Below are 24,164 nucleotides of genomic sequence, written 5' to 3'. Positions count from 1 at the left end.
GTAGAAAACAATCATCCAATAAATCCACAAAAGCCTTGCTAGTGTGTGAGTGACCAGCCCCTAAATTCCAGTCAATATCTGGGAAATTAAAATCCCCCATTATAAGACTTTCTGATTTACTGGCCCACTCTATTTCTCTGTACAGTTTCTTATTATACTCATCATAGTCATTAGGCCTATAGCACACTCCTACTCTCAATTTTGATCTCCCAATGCTTATGTCACACCAAACTGACTCGACACTGCACTGTCCAGCGATGTCGACTGGCTTCACTTCCTTGGATTTTATGTGTTTCTTAACTAATAGCATAACCTCTCCTCCCTTCCTATCCTGTCTATCCTTTCTGTAGACATTGTACTCCCCAAATTCCAGTTCTGCATTCCTTATTTTCAATACATCATCGAAGCATTAAGGGTATCCATTCCATTCCATTAAAGAAATACTACACAAGTAGGATGCCAAGATAAAAATGGATTTATCAAAACTCACAGAAGAAGAAAATTACATAGATGTTTAGCTCAGATTCATATAATAATTACGTGTAATTTGTAACAAGAAAGAGGTGTGATTGGGCAGGTGATGATAATGACGACGATGATTTATGGTGCAATGGCAACTTAGGCCAAGATGTGCCAAGACCAAGTTTAACTCAGCAAAAGATTATAGGTGATCTAAAACTAAGTCACCACATCCTGACTTTTTCATAACTTATACACAACATCGTCAATAAACATCAGTATTCTTATTCAACTTCATATTATCAATACTTTATATTATCAATAACAACTTTTAACCATTAAGGATATCTACCTTAGCAGGGTCTGGACATCAATAAAATATAACCAAAAGTGGTGCATATCAATAAAAATATGACTAAGTAAAAAACTGTACAGTAATACCCGGAAGTTACACGATAGGTGGGTCCGACGAAAATCGCTTAAGTCGAATTCACGCGTCGGAGTAAAACTTTGCACATAAATACATATAAATTTTGTTTAATTGGGACCAAAGACTGAAAAAAAACACTAGTTTAGAAGAAAAATATTTAATAAAATTGCAGTTCTTTATACATATTAATACAAAATATGTATTAAAAAAATAAATGACTTACGTAAAAAAGTTATTTCGATGTCAATGGCTTCATAAAATCTAACAAATTCGTCTGACGACACAGCGCCTTCTTTTTTTCACGCAGAATTTCTTCGTAGCAAGCTAATAATTTTTTTTTCCCCTTGCTTTGTAGCTATAATGTGTTCTTCGTTGGAGTCTATGTTTTCTAAAATTTTTAATCCCTTTTCAATTGAGCTGAGACCTTCTGTCAAGCTTGCAATTGTCATGTGCTTTTCTGGTGGAACTGGGTCTGAAGTGTCAGATACTTCAGTGACGTTTTGCTCATGCATCTCTATGAGCTCATTCATTGTCAGCTCCTGACTATGAGAATCCAACAGCTTGTTGACATCATCACCATTGACTTCCAAATCTAATTGCCTGGCAAGATTAACAACTTCTTCTATGTTGATTAACTTCTTCTTCACATGAGCGACATTACCAGTTTCTGGCGTTGTTTTCGTCTCAGTTTTGAACAAAAATGGACAAAATTACTTCCAGACACCATTCAATGTTTTTTTGTGTATTTCATCCCAAGATTCTTCAATGATTCTTACGGCATCTAAAACATTGAATTGTTTCCAAATGTCTTTAACAGATATCTCACTATTTTGTCTCATAGCTTCATTCAGATGTGCAAACGAACGTCTCGTGTAGTAAGCCTTGAATGTTTTGATGACTTCCTGGTCCATCGGTTGAAGCAAGCTGGTTGTGTTTGGAGGCAAAAACACAACTTTCACACATGGGTCGAAATTAATTAGAGTGGCAGGAGGGTGACCGGGTGCATTGTCAATAAGAAGCATCACTTTAAATGGAATCTCTTTAGACTTGCAATAACGTTCGACTTCGGGTATGAAGTGGTGACCAAACCAGTCCTCAAAAATGGAAGCTGTCACTCAAGATTTATGATTTGACTTCCAAATCACTGGTAAGGTAATTTTAGATATACACCAAACGAAAAAATCAAGAACCGCGTAACTCCGAGTTTGCATAAGTCGGGGTATTACTGTATATGTATATATAATGTTTTGGTTTTTTTTTTTTTTCTTTTTTTTTTTTTTTAGGAGCATTGGCAACTAAGGCCATATTGCTCCGGGGATATGCGGTGGTCATTCCCTGACCGTTCCGCATCCTCCATATTTGGTGGTCACGGGCTCGAACCCTGGTCTAATCAGGGTTCGAGCCCGTGACCCGTAATTCAGATTTTTACATTATATATAATGTAAAAATCTGAATTATATGCAATGAAATACATTTATAGCTTTGAAAAATCTAAAAATTTCTAAAATATTGTATGTCGTCGGATAAAATCTAACTGTGTCTATAAGGCTATCGGTCAGATATTATGTTTAACTATGACCTATCGGTCAGATATATGTTTATCGGTCAGATATATGTTTAACTATGACCGATCGGTCAGATATCGATCGGTCATAGTTAAACATGCTAAAACATAAATTTCTGGCACAAATAGAATCCAGAGATTTGGTAAGAACACATCTAATGAGAATAAAATAGTGCAAAAAAAAATCACACAGATGCATCATCAGCCCTCAGCAGAAAATAATGAGTAAGGTTACTGTATCCTATGCTGAGTTGAGCTAAAACAACTTCCTCTTTGCAATTCCTACACACACACTAGATTACAATGGTTTAACTATAGGCTTTACCTGATGTAACTTGTTTACAGTCTGTCCATTTCCTTGGGATTGGATCTTATTGCATCCTTTTTGCCTGTAGTCTATAAAGGGGACTGGCAGGCTAAGATTATTTGTGGGAGCTGCTGACTGCCTGCAGTATCAGCATAATCACTTCCCTTAATCCTGATGTGACTAGGGATCCAGCAGATGTCCTGGATACAGCCCATAAGGCACTTAATGAGTGCCTTATGGGCTGTATCCAGGACATCTGCTTTATATATAAACAAGTTGGCACTGGTAAGTCACTATGTGATTCAAGCTAAGTGTATAGTTTGCAGCTCTGCCGTGTATATGCTGCACTCATGAGGAATCTTCTCATGTCTGGAGGAGAGAGAGAGAGAGAGAGAGAGAGAGAGAGAGAGAGAGAGAGAGAGAGAGAGAGAGAGAGAGAGAGAGCGAGAGAGAGAGAGAGAGAGAGAGAGAGCAGCAAATCCAACAAGCAATTCTTACTTTGAGCCATCAGGGAAATGGGAGGGTTTTTTTTTTTTTTTTTGGCAAGTTTATACAGCATTAAGCCCAAAAAAAAAAGCCTTCCCATTTTACACAACCATTCACTCCAAATGCTAAGTCTGTTTCTGCCTTGAACTTATTTAAGTTGTCGACCTCCACTATGACAGATGGAAGTTTATTCCAACTATCAACCACCTGTCAACTAAAGGCAAATTCCCTCACATACTTTATCCATGCTGTTTGTCCCTGTTAGGGGTCAGCAAGGTGGATGGAATGCTTACACTTAGTATGGTTGGAATGAGCCCTAGTTCCTGCATATCCTGCTGCACACTGTTCTCTACTGTCATCTTCGGCCTGGCACTTGGCACCTAAGCACATGCTTGGTAATGGGTAACAGACTTAGATGGTGCCACAAACTTGTGGCACCATCTAAGTCTGTTCCCCTAACCTTCAAATTGACGGGTGTAGTTTTCATTTCCTGTCTCACATCTTCATTGGGCGCCTCCGTAGCCAGGTGGGAAGGAGCAGCAGTGCGTAGCACACGCTTCTTGATTAGACCGGGGTTCGAACCTGTCACCACCAAATACGGAGGATGCAGAAAGGTCAGGGAATGACCACCGCATATCCCAGAGCAATATGGCCTTAGTTGCTAATGCTCCTAAAAACCAAATAACAAACAAACAAACAAACAAACACATCTTCATTCCATACTATTAACAAACTACCTTAGCCTTTTCATTTCTTCTGACATTAAAGCTTGTTCTTCTTTTCTTCTGACAGCCCAGTATTCCGAACCATATAACATACATGGCCTTACCACCTGTTTATAAATTTTTGATTTCAGTTTAGTTGGCATCTTCTTGTCTTTTAAAACACCAGACATTTCACACAACTTGGCCCATCCAGATTTTATTCGACTTTGTACATCTTGTTCACTGCTGACATTTGATTCCAGCACTGATCAGGGTAGTTGTAATTATTAACCCTATTAAGCTCTACGTTGCCAAAGCTGAGAGAGCCATCTTGGTTGCCAAAACACTGCATGTATTCTGTCTTGTTCCTGTTAACTTTTAGACATTCCTGCTCTAGAACTGTTACCCATCTCTCTAGCTTCTCCTGTACTCTCTCTCTCTCTCTCTTGTGATTCATCACTAAGTATCATCTGCAGAGAGCAAACTGTCAGAGTCATTGCTCTGAATGTCTCCGATTCGTGTGTCCATATGATGATGAATAGAAAGGAGCCGAGGGCAGAACCCTGGTGTACGCTGACTTTAACAGTGAAGGTATCACTAACTCCAGCTGCACAATGTACTCTAGTTCTACTATCCTGGATAAGCTTGACATAAGAACACACCTCTTCCTCAGACACTTCCACAGAAGACTCCTAGGTACTCTGTCATAAGCCTTTTCAACATCTATGAAGGCTAAGTGGAGAACTTGTTCTTTCTGCCTACATTTTATTTGAAGGACCCTTGTTATAAATATTCCATCAGTAGTGCTTCTCCCTTTCATAAAGTCAAGCTGGTTCTTGGTAATCTGGCCTTGCAGTTTAACTCTCAGTCTTGTTTCGACAACCCTCTCTAACCAATTCATTGTGTGGCTCATTAGTTTAATAGGTCTATAGTTGTTGCAGTATTGCATGTCTCCTTTCCTTTTATATATCAGTACTATAAAACTCTCACCCCAAGCATCCGGTACCTTGGTTTCTCTCATTATTTTATTCCTTAGCCGAATCATAAATGGGACTCTCCTCTGTCCTAACCCCTTGAAAATTTCAATGGGTATCATGTCAGGCCCTTGCTGCCTTCCCTGACTTCATACTATGCAATGTTAGCAGAACTTCTGCCTTTATATACTCAACGTGCTCTTCATGTCTATCTAGCTCCTGTTATTCTCCAGCAACTGTTTCACTATTCACAATCTATTCACTTTGAAAAACTCTTTCCATTTCCTGTTTACATCCTCTGTTTTTGTAACAACCTTACCAGTCTGATCTTTTACTGCTCTTATATGCTGCTGTTTGTTGAACTGTGTTCTGGCAATCTTGAATATCTTCAATTCCCCTTCCTTAGTCTTGATACTATTATACCATCCTTCCACAGCTCTGTCCCAGGCTTTAGCTACTGCCTGTTTAGTTTGTCTTTTTTCCCCCCTTGTCCCTATTCTTGTTTTCATCAGTTCTGTCTCTCCATCGTTCTTTAAAAGCTGTCTTCTTATCCTTCAATGCCTTATGAATCTCTTCCCTCTACCACCAGGTCTCTCTATGCATTTTTTTCCCTCCTTTGGTCGTCCCTAGAATTTCTTCTCATCCCCACATAATCTCTATCTGAGCCTTGTTTCATATTTGGTCCACAGTCATCATGTTTCGATCCCCCTCGATTTCTCTAAAAGCTTGTAGCAGCAGCTCTTGCAGTCTCAGTTTAGGCTCGTGATCTTCTAGACCAGTGATGGCAAACCTTTTTGAAGAGTGGGTCAATTATTTTTATTTCTTTTTTAAAATACTAGCCCGTGAGTCATAAGGTAGTGGTCTCAATTAGAAAGGGGGGGGGGGGTAAAAAGGATGCCAATTATTTGGAAATATCAAACAATTTGTTAAGAGATCAAGTTGATAGTTGAATCTTTTTGGTTCTCACTTTTGAAATAATCCAAAAAAGGTTTTAGTTTCCTTTTTGATTTATAACTTTAACTTTTGCAAGTGAAGAGCTAAAAAAAAAAGTAAATATCGAAGCTTGATTTGATACCTTGTACTGCACCAGGTGACATCATGACCAGTATTGCCTCTGCACAAAGTATTTGAATGAGCAAGGAATAAAAGAAAACGCCTTTATTTTGAAATATTCTTCGTTAATAATTAACATAATTACAGATACAGTATGCGTAATAAAGTTGATAAAAGTATATTTAATGCGAAATTTGTTGTTGCTTACTTTCAGACAGTTTATTAATATTAGGTACATACTTCTTGTTCATTACTTTAATACATTTTGCAGTCAATTCATTTCCAAGTTTATTCCTGTTGGAAGATTTAACAAAATTCATTGAGGAAAACAATTTTTCACATGAATATGTGGACCCAAACGTTGTGAGAAGAGCGTTAGCCAGTTTCCTCATACATGAAAAATTGTTCGGTAAAGAATACCATGCGTTTAATATATTGTTTGGTTGGTTTTTAGGAGCATTAGCAACTAAGGCCATATTGCTCCGGAATATGCGGTGGTCATTCCTTGACCTTTCCGCATCCTCCGTATTTGGTGGTGACGGGCTCGAACCCCGGTCTAATCAAGAAGCATGTGCTACGCACTGCTGCTCCTTCCCACCTGGCTACGGAGGCACCACTACGTTTAATATAATATTTTCAACTTTTAGTGTGGGATCTTCATTAGGCCTAGCTGCATTACTTTCTGAAATTTTTCCTTCTACTTCGAAAATCAAATTTTCAAATTTATTTTTCCACACTATGCTGCTTTGGAATTCAATTAATTCCATTTCTAAGTTAGTGATACCTAGCCACATAAAATCGTTTAGCTGCATTGTATCGTACTCTGCTTTATGTGGACATAAAATAAAGCGAAATGTATTTTCCAAACTTTTAAATTGATTATATCTCTCATGGAAAGCTTGTTTTATTTTTTGCAAAATGGTTAAATATATTTTAATTTCATTTTCTTGAATGTCAAGAATATTTTCAAAATCTTTAGTGTTTTGAAAATGTTTTTGTAATTGAGGAAAATATTTCATGGTGCTCATTTCCAAATCTTTAATAAAGATGTCAAGTTTTTTCATAAATATTTTGATATTTTCAAACATCATTAATGCAATTTGTCCATGTCCCTGAAGTTTTTTATTCAGTTCATTGAAATGCTGAGTGATATCACATAAGAACGTTAAATCATTTAGCCAATTTATATTTGAAAATTCGTCATAACTATTCTTTTTTTCATTCAAAAAGAGCTTTATTTCGTCTAATAAAATGACAAACCGATTAAGAACTTGGCTGCAACTGAGCCATCGAACATTGTTTTACGTCAAAATCCCAGAATATTGGCACTCAATTTCCTCTAATAATTGTGCAAATTCTCGCTTATTAAGACCATTTATAAAGTTAATAACTTTAATTACAACTGGCATTACATTAGAAAATGTTTTTAAACCTTGCTTCGCACATACAACTTGCTGGTGTATTATACAACGAAATTCTATCAGAGAATGTCTCTAATATTTTGCTTAAGCTGCTGAATAAAACCAATGTTTTTTTCCCACCATATTGTGAGCACCGTGTGTTGTTCCAAAAACAATTTTTTGTAGGTCAATTTCCATTTTTTTAAAAATGCATTATCAAATTCTTTAAAAATATCAAGACCGGCACACCTTCCTTTCAATGTTATTAGTTTTATTAACTCTTCTTTCATTATATTGCCTGCATTATATAGAGCAAAAACTGCTGTTGCGCATAACCATTTACATCAGTACTCTCATCTAAAGCAATCGAATACATTTCTACAGACTTTAAGTCGTTATGTATTTGAGAAGAAATATTTATTTCTAATTCTATTACTCGATCTTTAATAGTATTGTGACTTATTGGTAACTCATTTATACGCTTTATAATCGAGTCTTTTTCCTTAAAATCTGAAAACAGTAGAACTACATTCTAAAAATGCTTGTTTTACAAACTCCTTCTGAAAGAGGTTTCACATGGCGAGCAATGCAATGGGTTACTTGAAAACTAGCAGCTGTAATGTTATTTTTCGGAGTCAAAAAAGTTTTTAAAACACTTGTTTGTGAATCATTCTCTTTATTTTTATTTATTTTTTTTTATAAATCTGACATTACATATTTATATTTTATAATTGTTTAATATTTTTGATTATCTTTTCTCTCTGTTCTAATTAAAAAAAGTAGGCCAATATTACAATAAACGCGTGCGCGTGGGTTACTCACAAAGCCTTCATGGGTCAGTATCTGACCCACGTGTCATAGGTTCGCCACCACTGTTCTAGACTAAACCATTTCATGTGCTCCACAAACTTCTTGTGATAGCCTCAGCAAGTTCCTTCAATAATCAGATCACATAACATAAATGTGTGTTCATTGAATAAGCTTTCTCCTGGGATGACTTTGCAGTCTTGGCACCATTTCTTATTTTTGGAACTCAAAAAAAAAAAAAAAAAAAAAAAAATCATGTAGTTGACATGAGTACTATGCCCACCACTATGACATGCAATAAGGTGTGCAAATTTCATGTAGAATATATGTGCATATTTCTACACATCTATTCTACAATTGTCTTTCCTCAATTTGAATTTATGTTCCCTCAGGTGAGTAATCTGGGCAAGAGGAAAAATTTCATCAGCACTGAGCTTGCTCAAACCATTCAAGGCCTTATGCACCTCAATTAGATCATCTTGTATGTGCCTCATCTCCAGAATTTGTAGAACTTAAGCCTTTCTTGGTAATAGCAACCCTTTGTTCCCCATTCACCAATCTTGCCGTTCTCTGTATACTCATTCCATCAGCTCTAATTCCTTCTTAAAATGAGGCCTCAGGACCTGTTTGCAGTACTCAAGGTGTGGCCTGACCATTGCCTTATACAGGGTGACAATCACTTCTTTATCCCTGCTAGAAAAATTCCTGTATATTATTGAGAAGACACCATGAGCTTCTCTTGCAGCATGTCTGCACAGCTCAGAAAACTTCATATCTGACTGAACAATTACCACCAGGTCCTTTTCATTCTCCACTGCCCTGAGTGTAGTACCACACAGTTGGTACATTACTCAGAGGTTACCCCATACTTTGCAGTATTTTGCAATTGTCAAAGTTAAACTTCAGTTGCCACCTCTCAGCCCATCTGCTCAACTTTTCTAGATCCTGTTGCAGTAGTGTACTGTCATTAACAACCCTGCCAATCTTCGTATCATCTGCAAACTTGGACATTAGCCCTGATATACTTTCATAAATATCATTGATAAATACAGAACACAACAAGGGGCCCAACACCGAACCCTGGAGGAATCCACTAATAACATTAGTCCACGAAGAGGTGTCCATTGATTACCATTCTCTGTCTTCTCTCACTCAAACATCCCATTATCCATAGCAGCAACTTGTCCTTAATGCTATACTGATAAAATTTGTACAATAGTCTTCCATGTGCAACAGCATCAAAAGCCTTTCTAAAATCCAAGCAATATATCAAAATTATTTTTTGCATCCATTTACTTTGTGGCCACATCGTAGTATCCAATCAAATTGGTGAGACAAGATTTTTCCTTAACAAACCCACGCTGTGTCTGAACTATAACTTCAGTCTTGTCTAGATGATCCTGCACTGCTTCTTTAACCAGTGACTCCATTATTTCCACTGGAACGGAAGTTAAACTAACAGGTCTGTAATTACTCATGTCACCCTTTGATCCCCCCCTTTTTGAATTGGGGACACACATGCATATCTCCAGTGGGGACCTCCCCTGCATCCAAGGAAGCCTTCCTTATTATGGCTAAGAGTTTGCTTTCTACCTTTGTTGCTTCCTTTAATATAACTGGATAAATCCCATCCACCCCAGGTGTCCTTGTTATGTTCAACTTCAACTTTCTCAGTTATTACAAAATAACTTAGCTCCCTGCTAGAGTTTGATAAGCTTCTGGCCTCCACTTCACTACAGACTTTCTCATGTGTGAAAGAAGAAGCAAAATACTCATTCAGTTTGTTAGCTACCTCAGCAGGAAATTATCATTAAAACAAGCGAACCATCCATATCATGTGGACCAATCTGATTCATCCACTTCCTTCTACAGTTTGCTCTTTGTGAAAAACAGCAAAGAGTCTTTGCATCTTTTGCCAAATTTTTTCTCATAATTTGCCTAACCTCCTTTGTGACTTGATTACAGACTAACTTATATCTGCCACAGGCTTCTGTGTTGTCTGATAATTTATATGCATCCTTTGCATTTTTCTTCTCTGCCACAATCCTCATTAATTCATCTGACATCTATATAGGCCTAGACCTTGAACAGCATTTCTTAGTTGGTATGAAAAGCCAAGTGGCCTCCAAGATTAAATCCCTGAAGCCTTCTCATTTAGAATTCACCATTAGTAACATTATTAGTTGATCCCACTGTATAGAATTTAAAACTGTCTGAGACCACCGTAGTCACCTTTATGAAAGCAAAAATTCTTCCCTTTATCTCTTATGGTGGTTACATCTTTAAGTAAATTCCACATCAGTGCACTGTGATCACTGCCACTTAGTTGTTCCATCATCTGCAGATTCTTAATGCATGAAGAATCACTGCTGATAATCAGATCAAGAGTATTACTCCCTCTAGTTGCCTGCTGAATATGCTGCTGCAGAAAACAATCAGCCAATAAATACACAAAAGCCTTGCAAGTGACCAACCCACAAGTTCCAGTCAATATCTAGGAAGTTAAAATCTCCCATTATAAGACACACTGATGTACTGGCCCTTCTATATCTCTGTACAGTTCTTCATTGTACTCATCAGAGTCATTAGGCTTATAATACACTCCTACTCTCAATTTTGCTTTCCCAGTGCCTATGTCACACCAAACTGACTCAACAATCCACTGTCCACGCATGTCAACTGGATGCATTGCCTTTAGATTTTGTTTTTTAACTAACAGCATAACCCCTCCTCTCTTCCTATCCTTTCTGTACACACTGTACTCCCCCAGTTCCAATTATGCATTCCTTATATCTGTGTGACACCACATCTCTGATATCCCAACAATATCCACTTTCGATGTCTTGACTAGCATTTCAAATTCATCAAATTTATTTAATCTACTCCTAGCATTGGTGTACATGCAAGCATACATGCACCTGGTCTTACTCTTAGTCACCGTAACACAGCCCATGTTATTTACTAAACTCTCAACAGTTCTAGAAATCCCCCACACCTTGTTTTCCAGGCTGTTGCTCATTCCAGTAGAAGCAGTGCAAGAACATTTTCACCTCTGCTTGCAGCTACTGTTAATCTATTAGTCTGTAAATCTGCCCAAACTAGTAATTTTTTGACCCACCTAACACAGTCTCGAATAGTCGTCCATAAATCCAAAATATTTTTGCTATTGCATGAATAACAACACAAAAGTTCCAGTCAATATGTTCTTAATTTTCTGTCTCACTTTGTCTGATTTTAATTATACACATCGCAGTCATTCTGACCTATAACACACACACACTCCTACTCTCTCTCTTTTTTTTTTCCCCAGTGCTTATATCACCCCCAAACTGATTTAATGTTGCACTAGTTCACATATGAACTGGGTGCACTGGCTTATATTCTGTTTTTTAACCAATTAGCATAAACTCCTCCCCCTTCAGTCCTTTCTGTAAACATAATACTCACCATATTAAAATTGATATCTCTTAAATCTGCATGGCACCATATTGCCTATATCCTTACAATGTCTGTATTTGATGATTTACCTTGAAATTCATAAATAATCAACACTTTTCTTTTCAGGCCATTGCACATCCCAACAAAAGCAGCACTTTCATCTGTGCTTGCAGCTGCTGTTAATCTATTAGTCTATGTGTATCCTCCCCTTCCACCTGAAGCTAGTAGTTTCTTAACCCACCCCTAATACTGTCTTGATAATATCGGCAAATATCCTTGCACCCCTTCTATTTGAGTGTCTTCTATTAACAAGCACAGACCATTCTGAGAAAACTTCTACCTCAAGAATCTTCTCTCTGGGGATGAATTGAGTGATAAGAATCTCATCATGTACTCCCTATCAGGCACTTTAAATATTTAATCCTAATCATCTATGTTTTCTCAATATTGCTCTACACTGGTTAAGTAAATTCTAAGATATCCTATTCTTAATATCACCATGCTGACCATTTCCTTTTCCTTTTATTATTTATTTATTTAATTAAATAAATTAAATTATTTATTTATTTTAATTTACAATTCATTGTAAAAGATATTTACAATGAATATCTGTGAAAAATGGATGGCTACATACCTGAAGCTGGGTGTCTCGTGACAGACATGTCCACTCTCCAGAAGGGATATGATAGGCCCAGAGATCAGCCAGATCTTGCATACCATCCCATCCACCAAATAAATATATAGTTTCTGAAAATGTGAAAGAAGTAAGCATTTCATAAATGCCAAGATGCATTTATTATCAACATTTTGTGTGTGTGTGTGTGTGTGTGTGTGTGTGTGTGTGTGTGTGTGTGTGTGTGTGTGTGTGTGTGTGTGTGTGTGTGTGTGTGTGTCGTAGAGTTAAAGAACATTTACAATGAAAAAAACTTCAGGATAATGACAGTCACTTTTGTTCCACCCTCACTAATCTTAAACCAAAATGTTGCCTTATAACAACCACGTAATTACCTCCATATCCCAGCTGGCAAAATTCCTGTATACCACTGATAAAACCCAATAAGCTGTCCTATCAGTCTGTCTGCAATGTTAAGACAACTTCAAGTCTGACTGCATAATCCCCTCTCCCCACCCAAATATTTTTTTGTTCTCCACTACCCTGCATGTAGTACCACATAGTTTGTATATTATTATGGAATTCCTGCTAAGTGTCATCTGCAATCTTAGATATTATAACTCAGTGCAGAAAAATTTGCCTAAACAATGAGGTTCTTTAATATTGCATGCACAATATAGGCAACCCCCGTATAACACGGTATGCAACATTATAAAAATAAAGGGAAGCATCGTATTGGACACGTGAGTAGTACATGTTAAGTTTTTTAATTTTTTTCCGTGGTTACCCGCAGGTAACTGAATCAGCAGATATGGGGGAACAACTGTAGTTCTTTAACGAAGAAGAAATTTGTGAGGTTAGGTAAGTTTCTTGAAGACAAAGGGAAACTGAAGAATATGGGTTAATTAGATCATGGATATCACCTGTGTTGCAACAAAAGCAACTGCAGTTCCACTTTACAATACAAGGCATTATTTGTGTTTAATTGATGGAGCTGTATCTGACTGCTTTTTGAAGGTTACTGGCTTATGATGTTCCAATTTTGGTTTATCTTTTTTGGAGAAAACTGGCCGACCAGTGTCCATTTCTTCTTCTGCATAGATTTCTAGAAGGGGATCTTCCTGTATGGATGTGCCATCCGTGTCCATGGTTGTATCCTGAATATTTTTCCTTACATTTGAGTTTGTAATATGGGATGTGATAGCACTCATTGGAGGAGGAGATGCCACTAGTATTGTCAGAGTATTATTTGCTTGGTCTAAGAGTTTGGGTTGTTGTTTACAACCTCAGAGAGGTTGTAAACAACATTTCTAGCCCAATCAGACATTTCTAACCCAATCAGACATTTCTAACACAATCAGAAATTGATTTGTTAGCAGGAACTGTGACATCAGTTTGAGTGGAGACTGTTTGATACTTTTGTTTGAAAGCAAAAGGCTCAAGCTAATGGAAGTGCTGTGGCTCAGAGCAGAACTGAGGGGGGCAGTTGTCCTCTGACTCACAGCCTTATAAAATGCACTGTTTGCTTGATGTTTGCAGAGCAATCGGGTACGGGACATGATACTGCCATGGGGGATGTCTTTGTGTGTGCGCGATGCAAGGAGTGTATCGATATCAGGCAACAACTCGGTGTTCTTGTGGGCCTATATGAGAGCTTGAAGGACAGGGTGGATGCCCTCGAAGAAACTAATTTGAGGGGCCCATCAAGCTCTCAGCTGCCCACATCAACGCCAGAGCTTGCACTTGGGCATCGCGTGACACAGAGGCAACCCCCAAGGCAGAATGCGCTGGTCCCGAAGGAACTAGTAGTTGTTGGTGACTCTATTGTCAGGGAAACGGGGAACATGCTTTGTAAAAAAGATAGGTGGAACAGGACCAGGGTATGTCTGCCAGGGGCAAAGGTTGATGACGTTGTAGAGCGAATATCATCTTTTAAGGGCACAAAAGGTGATATAGTTGTACACGTTGGCACTAATAATATTAAGAGTAGGAGACCGGCAGAATTACTTAACAAGTACAGGTCACTGCTGAACAAAAGCCGTGAATTAGGGTTGAATTTCAAAGTGTCTGTAATTCTGCCCAGACACGATAGGAGGGAGTATATAATGAGAGCCTTGTCGATCAATTCGGCCCTGGAAAGATTGTGCAAGGCTCTAGGGGTAGAATTTTTTTCAGCCTGGCTGTACTTGTTAACAGGAGAGATTGCTTCTACAGGGATGGGATACACTTAAATAGAAAGGGTGCAAGAATATTTGCTGATGCTAACGAGGCAGTGTTAGGTGGGTCGGAAAACTGCTAGCTTGGGGGGAGACAAAGACTAATAGATTGACAGTAGCCACTGGCAGAGGTAAAAGAGATTCTTGCACTGCTTCTATTAGAATGAGCAGAAGCCTGAAAAACAAGATGCATGGTATTTCAGAGACTGCTGGGAGCCATTGCGGTACAAGTAAACACGTGGGTTGTGTTAGGGTAGCTAAGAATAGAAACAGGTGCAGGTATACTTGCGTGTACACCAATGCTAGGAGTTTAGTAAATAAATTTGATGAATTTGAGGTATTGCTCAAAACATCAAAGGCAGATATTGTTGGGATATCAGAGACGTGGTGTCACACAGATATAAGGGATGCAGAACTGCAATTTGGGGAGTACAATGTCTACAGAAAGGATAGACAGGATAGGAAGGGGGGAGGGGTTATGCTATTAGTTAAGAAACACATAAAAACCAAGGAAGTGAAGCCAGTCGACATCGCTGGACAGTGCAGTGTTGAGTCAGTTTGGTGTGACATAAGCATTGGGAGATCAAAATTGAGAGTAGGAGTGTGCTATAGGCCTAATGACTCTGATGAGTATAATAAGGAACTGTACAGGGAAATAGAGTGGGCCAGTAAATCAGAGAGTCTTATAATGGGAGATTTTAATTTCCCAGATATTGACTGGAATTTGGGGGCTGGTTACTCACGCACTAGCAGGGCTTTTGTGGATTTATTGGATGATTGTTTTCTACATCAGCATGTTCGGGAGGCAACTAGAGGGAGTAATACTCTTGATTTGATTATCAGCAGTGATTCTTCATGCATTAAGAATCTGCAGATAAATGAACCACTAGGTGGCAGTGATCACAGTGTGCTGAAGTGGGATTTACTCAAAGAGGTAACTACCATTAGGGGTAAAGGGAAGGGTTATTGCTTCCGTAAAGGCGACTACGATGGACTGAGACAGTATTTAAATTCTATACAGTGGGACCAACTGATGATGTTACCAACAGCAAATTCAAAATGGGAAGCATTCAAAGAACTTATCTTGGAAGCTACTAGGCTTTACATACCAACTAAGAAATATTGTTCAAGGTTTAGGCCAAAACGGATGTCAAATGAACTAATGAGGCATATGGCAGAGAAGAAAAATGCATGGGATACTTACAAATTAACACATGACACAGAAGCCTATGATAGATACAAGTTGATATGCAACCAAGTTACAAAGGAGGTTAGGCAGGCGAAGGCAGATTACGAGAAATCCTTGGCAAGGGATGCAAAGAAAAACAGCAAAGAGTTCTTTACTTATGTAAACTCTAGAAGGAAGGGGATGAATCAGATTGGTCCACTTGATATTGATGGGTCAACTGTTGATGATCCTGCTCAGGTAGCTAACAAACTAAATGAATATTTTGCATCGACATTCACACATGAGGAGTTATTCAGCAAGGGGAATGCCAGAGGTGTATTCAACTCTAGCAGTAAGCTACAGAATCTTGAAATAACTGGGAGTAAAGTGGAGGAGAAACTGTTGAAGATAAACACAAGAAAGGCACACGGGGTGGATGGGATCTATCCAGTTATATTAAAGGAGGCAGCAAAGGAAGTAAGCAAACCCTTAGCCATAATTATGAGAGCTTCCTTGGACTCAGGGGAGGTACCCATAGACTGGAAATGTGCAAATGTGACCCCAATTCACAAAGGAGGATCAAAGGCTGACACAAGTAATTATAGACCTGTGAGCTTAACTTCTGTTCCAGGAAAATTAATGGAGGCACTGGTTAAAGAAGCACTGCAGGATCATTTAGACAAGACTTCAGTTATAGCTCAGACACAGCATGGTTTTGTTAAGGGGAAGTCTTGCCTGACCAACTTGATTGGATACTATGATGCAGTCACAAAATAACTGGATGCAGGGAATAACTTTGATATTATATACTTGGATCTTAGAAAGGCTTTTGATACTGTTGCACATGGAAGACTGCTACATAAATTGGAGCAGTGTGACACTGGAGGCAAATTGCTGCTATGGATAAAGGGGTGGTTGAGGGGGAGAAGACAGAGAGTGGTAATCAATGGACACTGCTCATCGTGGACTAATGTTATTAGTGGAGTCCCTCAGGGCTCAGTGTTGGGTCCATTATTGTTTTCTGTATTTATAAATGATATTGATGATGGTATATCAAGCTTAATGTCCAAGTTTGCAGACGATACAAAGGTTGGCAGGGTTGTCAAGGACACTACTGACACTATGCTGCTGCAACAGGATCTGGAAAGGTTGAGCAGATGGGCTGAGAGGTGGCAAATGAAGTTTAACATTGACAAATGTAAAGTACTACACATGGGAAACAGCAACCCCAGAGCAACGTATCAACTCTGTGGTACTACACTGACAGTGGTAGAGACTGAAAGGGACTTGGGGGTGGTTGTGCAGGCAGATATGAAGTTCTCTGAGCAGTGCAGACGGGCTGCAAGAGTAGCTCATGGAGTATTGTCAATGATATACAGGAATTTTTCCAGCAGGGATAAGGAGGTGATTATTCCATTGTATAAGGCAATGGTCAGGCCACACCTAGAGTACTGTATACAGGTCTGGAGGCCTCATTTCAAGAAGGATGTAGAGCTGCTGGAACGAGTACAGAGAAGGGCAACAAGATTAGTGAATGGAACAAAGGGGTGCTCTTACGAAGAAAGGCTTAAATTTTGCAAATTACAGTGTCTGGAGACTAGGCACCAGCGAGGTGATCTGATAGATCTGATGCTTAAAGCCTTGAATGGTTTAAGCATGCTCAATGCTGATGGGATTCTTCTTCTAGCTCAGAAAAATCACCTGAGAGGGCATAAATTCAAATTGAGGAAAGACAGATGTAGGATAGACGTGCGGAAATTTGCCTTTAGCCAGCGGGTGGTTGGTTGGTGGAACAGACTTCCATCCCTTGTGGTGGAGGTTGATAGCCTAAATAAGTTTAAGGCTCAGCTGGACAGGTATTTTGAACGAACAGAGGGGTGAAGTGGAAGTGGGTTTTTTTTTTTTTTTTTTGGCTGATGCTGCATAAGCTTGCTTTCTTGCATCAAATGCCTCTACTAATGCTAATGCTAATACTTTTTTACAGCATTGGCATAGGTCATATTTTTGGTTATAACAGGTGCAATTAGTTTTCTCACTTCCTAGTAACTAACTTTGCTCTCAACCTTGTATTTTACTATTTTTTTTCTCTGTTTTCCACTTTTCACATGTCTTAGAATATGCAGGATGGTCACCTTTGCAATTTGGGCAGGTCATTTTTGTAGCTATACAGTCACTTTGTATGTGATCTGAGGGCCCATAATTGGGGCAGACAGGAACTCATCTGCATACAGTTTGCAAGTGGCTATACTTTTGGCATTTATAACATCTTAAAGGGTTTGGAATGTAGGGATGGATGCAGAAAAGTAAATAACCTGCTTTTACAGAGGAGGGCAAGTTGGGTGTATTGAAGGTGAGAATATTTCTGGTAGGTGTAAGTTGATTATTTTTTCAATCATTATTCGTCTTGCTTCAATTACGTGCTGTCCATGCAGCTCAAGTTATTTCTTCCTCGGTGACATTTAATAGATCCCAACTTGATATCACACCCTTAGATGAATTTAGGGTTGCATGCAGAGATATTTTTACTGGAATGCCAGCAAAGTTTGTGAGTTGTAACAGCTTCTCGAAATGTGAATGTCTGTGGTTTCTACTAGTAAGTTCTAGTAGAAACCACACTACTAGTAGGTACCTCCTGACTGCAATCTCTTAACCGTCTTGGGAAATCCTGCAATACCCTCCAGATGTTTTTTAAGGACAAAGGGAGACAATTTATTCGTAGGTGGCCTAGTAAGTGAAAGGATGATTAAGAACGATGGGCAAGGTTGCTCCATCCAATCAGTATTTTGTCTCTTTGGATTATCGTTCTCAGTATCCTGACGGTCTGTGTTTGCTCCTTTTAGCTCTTAGCAAGAGGACTTATCTGCTAAGGTTTCCGGCCCCGCCACAGGGAGGCAAGAGCAGTGCCCCTATGAGGCCAAGTGGTTAAAGCATTAGTTGGTTAGTCACCTAGAAATATGGATAAAGAAAGAAAGGTGGGTTTCCTTTCTGTGTTCTAACTTGTGGCATTTCGAGTATAGAATGGTTTTGAAAACAAGACTTTAGAGAAAGGTAAGAACTTAAAAATAATTTTAATTGCCTTTGAAGAGCACACTATAAATTGCAGAAATATTGCTTGGCCTCAAAATACACTTGGCATCCAGGGCTAAAACAGTCAGATCTCATCTTTCTTTATAAAACCTAATAATGCCAATACTACTGTGGAAATTGAGGCTTATGCAAATTATACAATCAAGAGACATGATAAAATTATACCATCAAGAGATATGATAGAAACACTGAGGTGTTAGCCTATCGAGGAGTGGCAATCCTTGTTAGCAGTAACACCCCATTAAAATAAAAAGGGGGAGGATTCAAAAAAGATTTGTATTCACCCAGAAGTAATTGTGATAGGACGTTGAAACAGACACTATGTATTACAATTTTTCAATCTGGTCACCAGACAAAATGACACATTTTGGTCACTTCTGAATACAATTCCGCAGACCAGTTTTGTAGAAGTGCTCTGACTGTCCTTCAAATCACAACTTGGCAGCAGAAATCAACTTATCAGCAGAATAGTGTTTACCATGAAGAAAGGACTTCAGGGCAGAAAAGAGGAAGAAATCTGAGGGTGCAAGGTTGGGGGAATAAGTAGGATGTGGCAGTATTCCAAACCCATATTCATGGGCACACCTCAGTGCAACATGTGAGAAATGTGAAGGAGCATTATTGTGGAGTAGGTGCACACCATTTGAGAGTTTTCCTTGTCTTTTTGCTTTTATAGCTGCATGAAGCTTTATGAGAAGGTTGGAATAATATTTTGTCATCGCAGTACAGCCCTTTTGTGCTTCCTTATTATAAACATTTTAGAGAATTTCGATCTACAGTAATAAGGAAGCAGCACTAAGGTATAAGGCAACTGAAGCTTGATGATTTCTTCAAGACCACTTTCAACTGGACCTATTTCACCAGAAACCTCTACCAGCAAGGATCAGCATGGTGTAATACTAACCCCAAAAAACTGACAGCATCACCCTACCAGCACTTGGTTGCATCTTTGCATTTGGGGGGGGGGGGATGATTCTGCATTCTTCAATTGTTTTGACATTTGTTTAGTTTCAGGACATTGGTGATGGATCCAAGTTTCATCGATGGTGATTAGCTGTGAAAAAAGCTCCTCTTGTTCTTCCTGGCACATTGACAACATTTGATGTGCACATTATGACCTTTGCCTCTTTGTAAAGGGTCAGAAGTCTGACCTCTTACCAGAACCCCACTAGTAGATACTTCACTCATATTCAATTGTTGATGAATGACATTCTCCATGACCATACACTAATTTGGAGCTCTTCAGACTTGTTCTTTGATGCTAATATAGCGATCTCCCAGGATTAATGACTCAATTTTTACAACACTGTTATCTGTTACAACAGTTGCTGGACCTCATGAGATTTCTCCATTATTCACTGAGGTTCTTCCACATTACATCTGTTTATACAAATGTGCAAAAATACTGTAATCTCGGCAGTCTTTTCTATAAACAGTGACCATTTCTTCATATATTGTTTTGGGTGTTTTCCTTTGCAGAAAGAGGAAGCAAATCACTGATCTGTATTCCACTTTATCCATTAAGACTCTTCACTTCATTCAAGCACTGCAAAGAAAAAAATGAATTCTCAGTTTGAAACCAAAAAACCGGATTGACAGTGTCATTCTCCTCCTCCAGTTTATGGTGCGTGTACCTATATTCATTGGCTACAGGAACCAACACTGTCGTAGATCTTTTCTTCCATGTATATCAACTTTCAGTGGTCAATTCTTGTTAACCCACTTAACAGTGATCACCTTTTTAATCATTTTCAAGCTTTAAATACAGACATACAGTTGGCCCTCGATCTAACGGACAACAAATTTCTGTAGTAAAGGAAAAATTTAAAACCTTTTTTCTAGGCAAAAAACTTTGTGCTTTAAAGGATTTAATGAACCAGTTACCAGTGATATATTCCCACTCGAAAAATCTCTCGTTTACATTGGATATTTTCTGTCACTGGTTCTTTTACCATTTTATTCCTGATGTGTGATGCTACCAGACAGATATGCTGAAAATTCCTTCTCATGAAATGGCTGTTTTACTGCTAGATAATGTGCCTACTCACCCTAATCCTGAGAGGTTAGTTAGCAGGGATGGGAGAATTAAATGTGTTTTTCTGCCTCCTAACACTACTTCACTGATACAGCCGATGGATCAGGGTGTAATCATTGCATGTACGAGGTTGTATAAGACATTTTTGGAAGAGGTGATGATTGTCTGGGAAGAAACAGAAGATGCAGAAGAAGAAGATACAAGAAGCTCCAGGACACTGCAAAATTTATGCATACAACATCAGATCTGCTATCGTCAACTTAGCAGCTGAATGGAAAGATATGAAGATTACTTACTACTTTGGCCAATGCTTGGAAGAAGTTGTACAAAGTAGAACCTGAAATGGACTTTGAGGCATCTAATTTTCGGGACACTCTTCTGAGGGCCAGCAACAAAAAATGCAACTAAGAATGATGTGGAACAGTGGCTAGAAAATGATTTAGGTGATCACGGCTATCAAATGTTTTCTGAGGTAGAGATTGCAGAAAATGTTCTTCGTGGAGAACAAGAGGATGATGATGATGACAAAGAATCAGTTGCACCTCATCCTTAATTTTCTGTTATAAGACAACATATGGATGACATCCTACATTATATTGAATTGTCATCAGAACCTGATGTGCTTCCTTATTATGAACATTTTAGAGAATTTCGATCTACAGTAATAAGGAAGCAGCACCAAGGTATAAGGCAACTGAAGCTTGATGATTTCTTCAAGACCACTTCATCAACTGGACCTATTTCACCAGAACCCTCTACCAGCAAGGAATTGACACCTCTCCCTCCATATGACAGCTGTTTCTGACTCTGAAAATTGTAATTCTTTCAAATTAAGTTAATATTAATATTGAATATTATGTATCTTTTTTTAACATTTTTTTTTTGTATGTTTTTTATTCAATTGAGTTTAAGAATTTTAAAATATTTTTCCCTCTAAAATGGATTTAAATGAAAAAACTAATGTTCACATTGAAAACAACTTTGTGTGAGCTTTAAGAAAAAAACAAATAAAAAAAGGTGGTGGAAACACTTCATTAATTACATTGTATAGTTTTTGATGTGTTCAATTAAAATAAAGCTTGGTTCCTCTAGTAAATTTATTTTTATTTAACAGATGTTTTAGCGGCATGTATGAATTACTCAATATAAATTATAATAATATTTTATTCATACTCATATATTATAATAACATTTTAATACATCTTGTACATTGTAAGTTCGTTATTAAGTTTTTAAAATAGATTTGATTTAACGGACTTTCAGCTAAACTCTGAATTAGCAAATTTTTGCAAAAGCAGCATCATTTAAGTTATATCTCATATTGTAAATACCTTCACCCTTCCCCCAATTATTCCGTTAAATCGAGGGCCTACTGTATTTCAGTTCCATAATGCTGAATAACACAGAATTTTTAAAAGTCCAACTAATATAAATATGCAACCAGAATTACCTTAGATCAGAAGACATCTCCACCTTCCAACTTTGCACCAGGATAGGCAGTGACATCTATTGCTGAGGGATATCTTTGGCTTACAAGCGGCTGTGTGACCAAGGTAAATAATTCTGTAAAGTGTTTTGTTGAGGGTTGTTGGTCCTACACTCATCTAAGTTCTGTGATCTGTTTTTTGAGCCAGCTCAATGTGTGCTTTAGAAATTTTGTCCCATGTGCTGACATGATCTCAACTGTAACAAACCAATATTGTTTATCTCTTTCCTTCTAATGTTGGCAGGCACCTCCGTAGCCAGGTGGGCAGGAGCAGCAGAGCATAGCACATGCCTCTTGATTAAACCGGAGTTCGAGCCCGTGACCACCAAATACGGAGGATGCAGAAAGGTCAGGGAATGACCACCGCATATCCCCGGAGCAATATGGCCTTAGTTGCTAATGCTCCTAAAAACCAAATAACAACAACAATCTAGTGTTGGCATAAGCAGAAAATTCTTGACATCCTTATCCAAGGGATTCTTACAGCTTGCCTAACCCTCTTAATGACTTGATTACAGATATTTTGTACTTACTGTAAATATCCATTTACCTGCTGATTTATAATTATCCCACACATTTTTCTTCTCTGTCACCAGTCTCCTCAGTTCATCACACATCCATTTAACTCTAAACCTTGAATAGTATCTCTATGTTGGTATAAAAGCTTAGTAGCTTCTATGATTACTTTACGGAATGCCATCCATTTAGAATTTGCAATTGGTAACATAAGTTGGTTCCACTGAAAGGAATTTAAAAACTATATAAGACCACTGTGCTTGTCGTTACGAAAGCAAAGCCTTTTCCCTTTACCCTTGACAGTAGTTATATCTTATGTACAAGTTAGTGCAAATACATCATATTAGTACACAGCTAAACTCTGAATTAGCAAAATTTTGCAAAAGCGGCATCGTTTAAGTTATATCTCATATTGTAAATATCTTCACAATGAGTTGCCATGATATTGCACTACTTCGAATAAGTAACGCTTCACCAAAGGAGAAGACTATTGTTACTTATTCTCAGCAGATACAACCACCCAGACGGCACCATTTCAGGGCTATTTGCCCGGCAACCTAAAGGTCGCGGGTTTGATTCCCGCCTCGGGCTTGGATCAAAGTATTGCAAAAACCTTGGGAGGTGCAATATGGCCACAGAAGCCGATGCGCCAACAACTACCAAATCAAAAAAAAAAAAAAAAAAAAGGGCTATTTGGTTGGTCCTTCTTCGGTGGGTGGGTAGGTAGTGTTGTAATGATGGCAAAACAGTTATGAAGCATAACTCCACAAAACGTTTCTGCAAAAATTTGCTAATTCAGAGTTTAGCTGTGTACTAATATGATGCATTTGCACTAACTTGTACGTAGTGTGATTCTCTTGCAGCCTGAGGCCTAAGCCCTTAATGCATCCTAGTTGGCATCTCTCATATTGTAGAGTTATACTTCATAACTGTTTTCCATCATTACATCACTAGGGTACCTACGCACTCACTGAAGAAGGGCCAAATATCCCTGAAACGGTGCCATCTGGGTGGTGGTATCCGCTGAGAATAAATAACAATAGTCTTCTCCTTTGATGCAGTGTTACTTATTTGAAGTAGTGCCATATCATGGCAACTCGTGAAGGTATTCACAATGAGATATAACTTAAATTATGCCGCTTTTGCAAAAATTTGCTAATTCAGAGTTTAGCTGTTTACTAATATGATGCATTTGCACTAACTTGTACGTAGTGTAATTCTCTTGCAGCCTGAGGCTTAAGCCCTTAATGCATCCTAGTAATTATATCCTTAAGTAGGTTCCACATTAGTATATAATTACTGCCATCCAGTGGTTACTTTATCTGGATATTCTTAATGCATTGAGTTACTGCTGATAATCAGATCAAGAGTATTGCTGTCTCTTGTTCCTTTCTAACATGCTGCTTTAGGAAACCATCATC

General features: G+C 38.3%; 1 protein-coding gene across 1 annotated transcript in view; it reads right to left on the bottom strand.

Moving 5' to 3' along the window:
- muskelin (muskelin 1) overlaps positions 1–24,164 on the bottom strand; it is a 577,242-nt gene that overhangs the window by 233,006 nt on the left and 320,072 nt on the right. The window contains exon 10 of the mRNA XM_090389985.1: positions 12,257–12,369. Coding sequence (XP_090246111.1) covers positions 12,257–12,369 — 113 coding nt within the window. The remainder of the gene's footprint in view (positions 1–12,256; positions 12,370–24,164) is intronic.

Source organism: Mastigoproctus giganteus, chromosome 2 (genome assembly GCF_048544385.1).
Source record: "Mastigoproctus giganteus isolate SK-2022 chromosome 2, ASM4854438v1, whole genome shotgun sequence".
NCBI classification, from domain to species: domain Eukaryota; kingdom Metazoa; phylum Arthropoda; class Arachnida; order Uropygi; family Thelyphonidae; genus Mastigoproctus; species Mastigoproctus giganteus.
The sequence above is the reverse complement of the archived record's forward strand: the minus strand, read 5'-3'. Positions and strand labels throughout refer to the sequence as shown.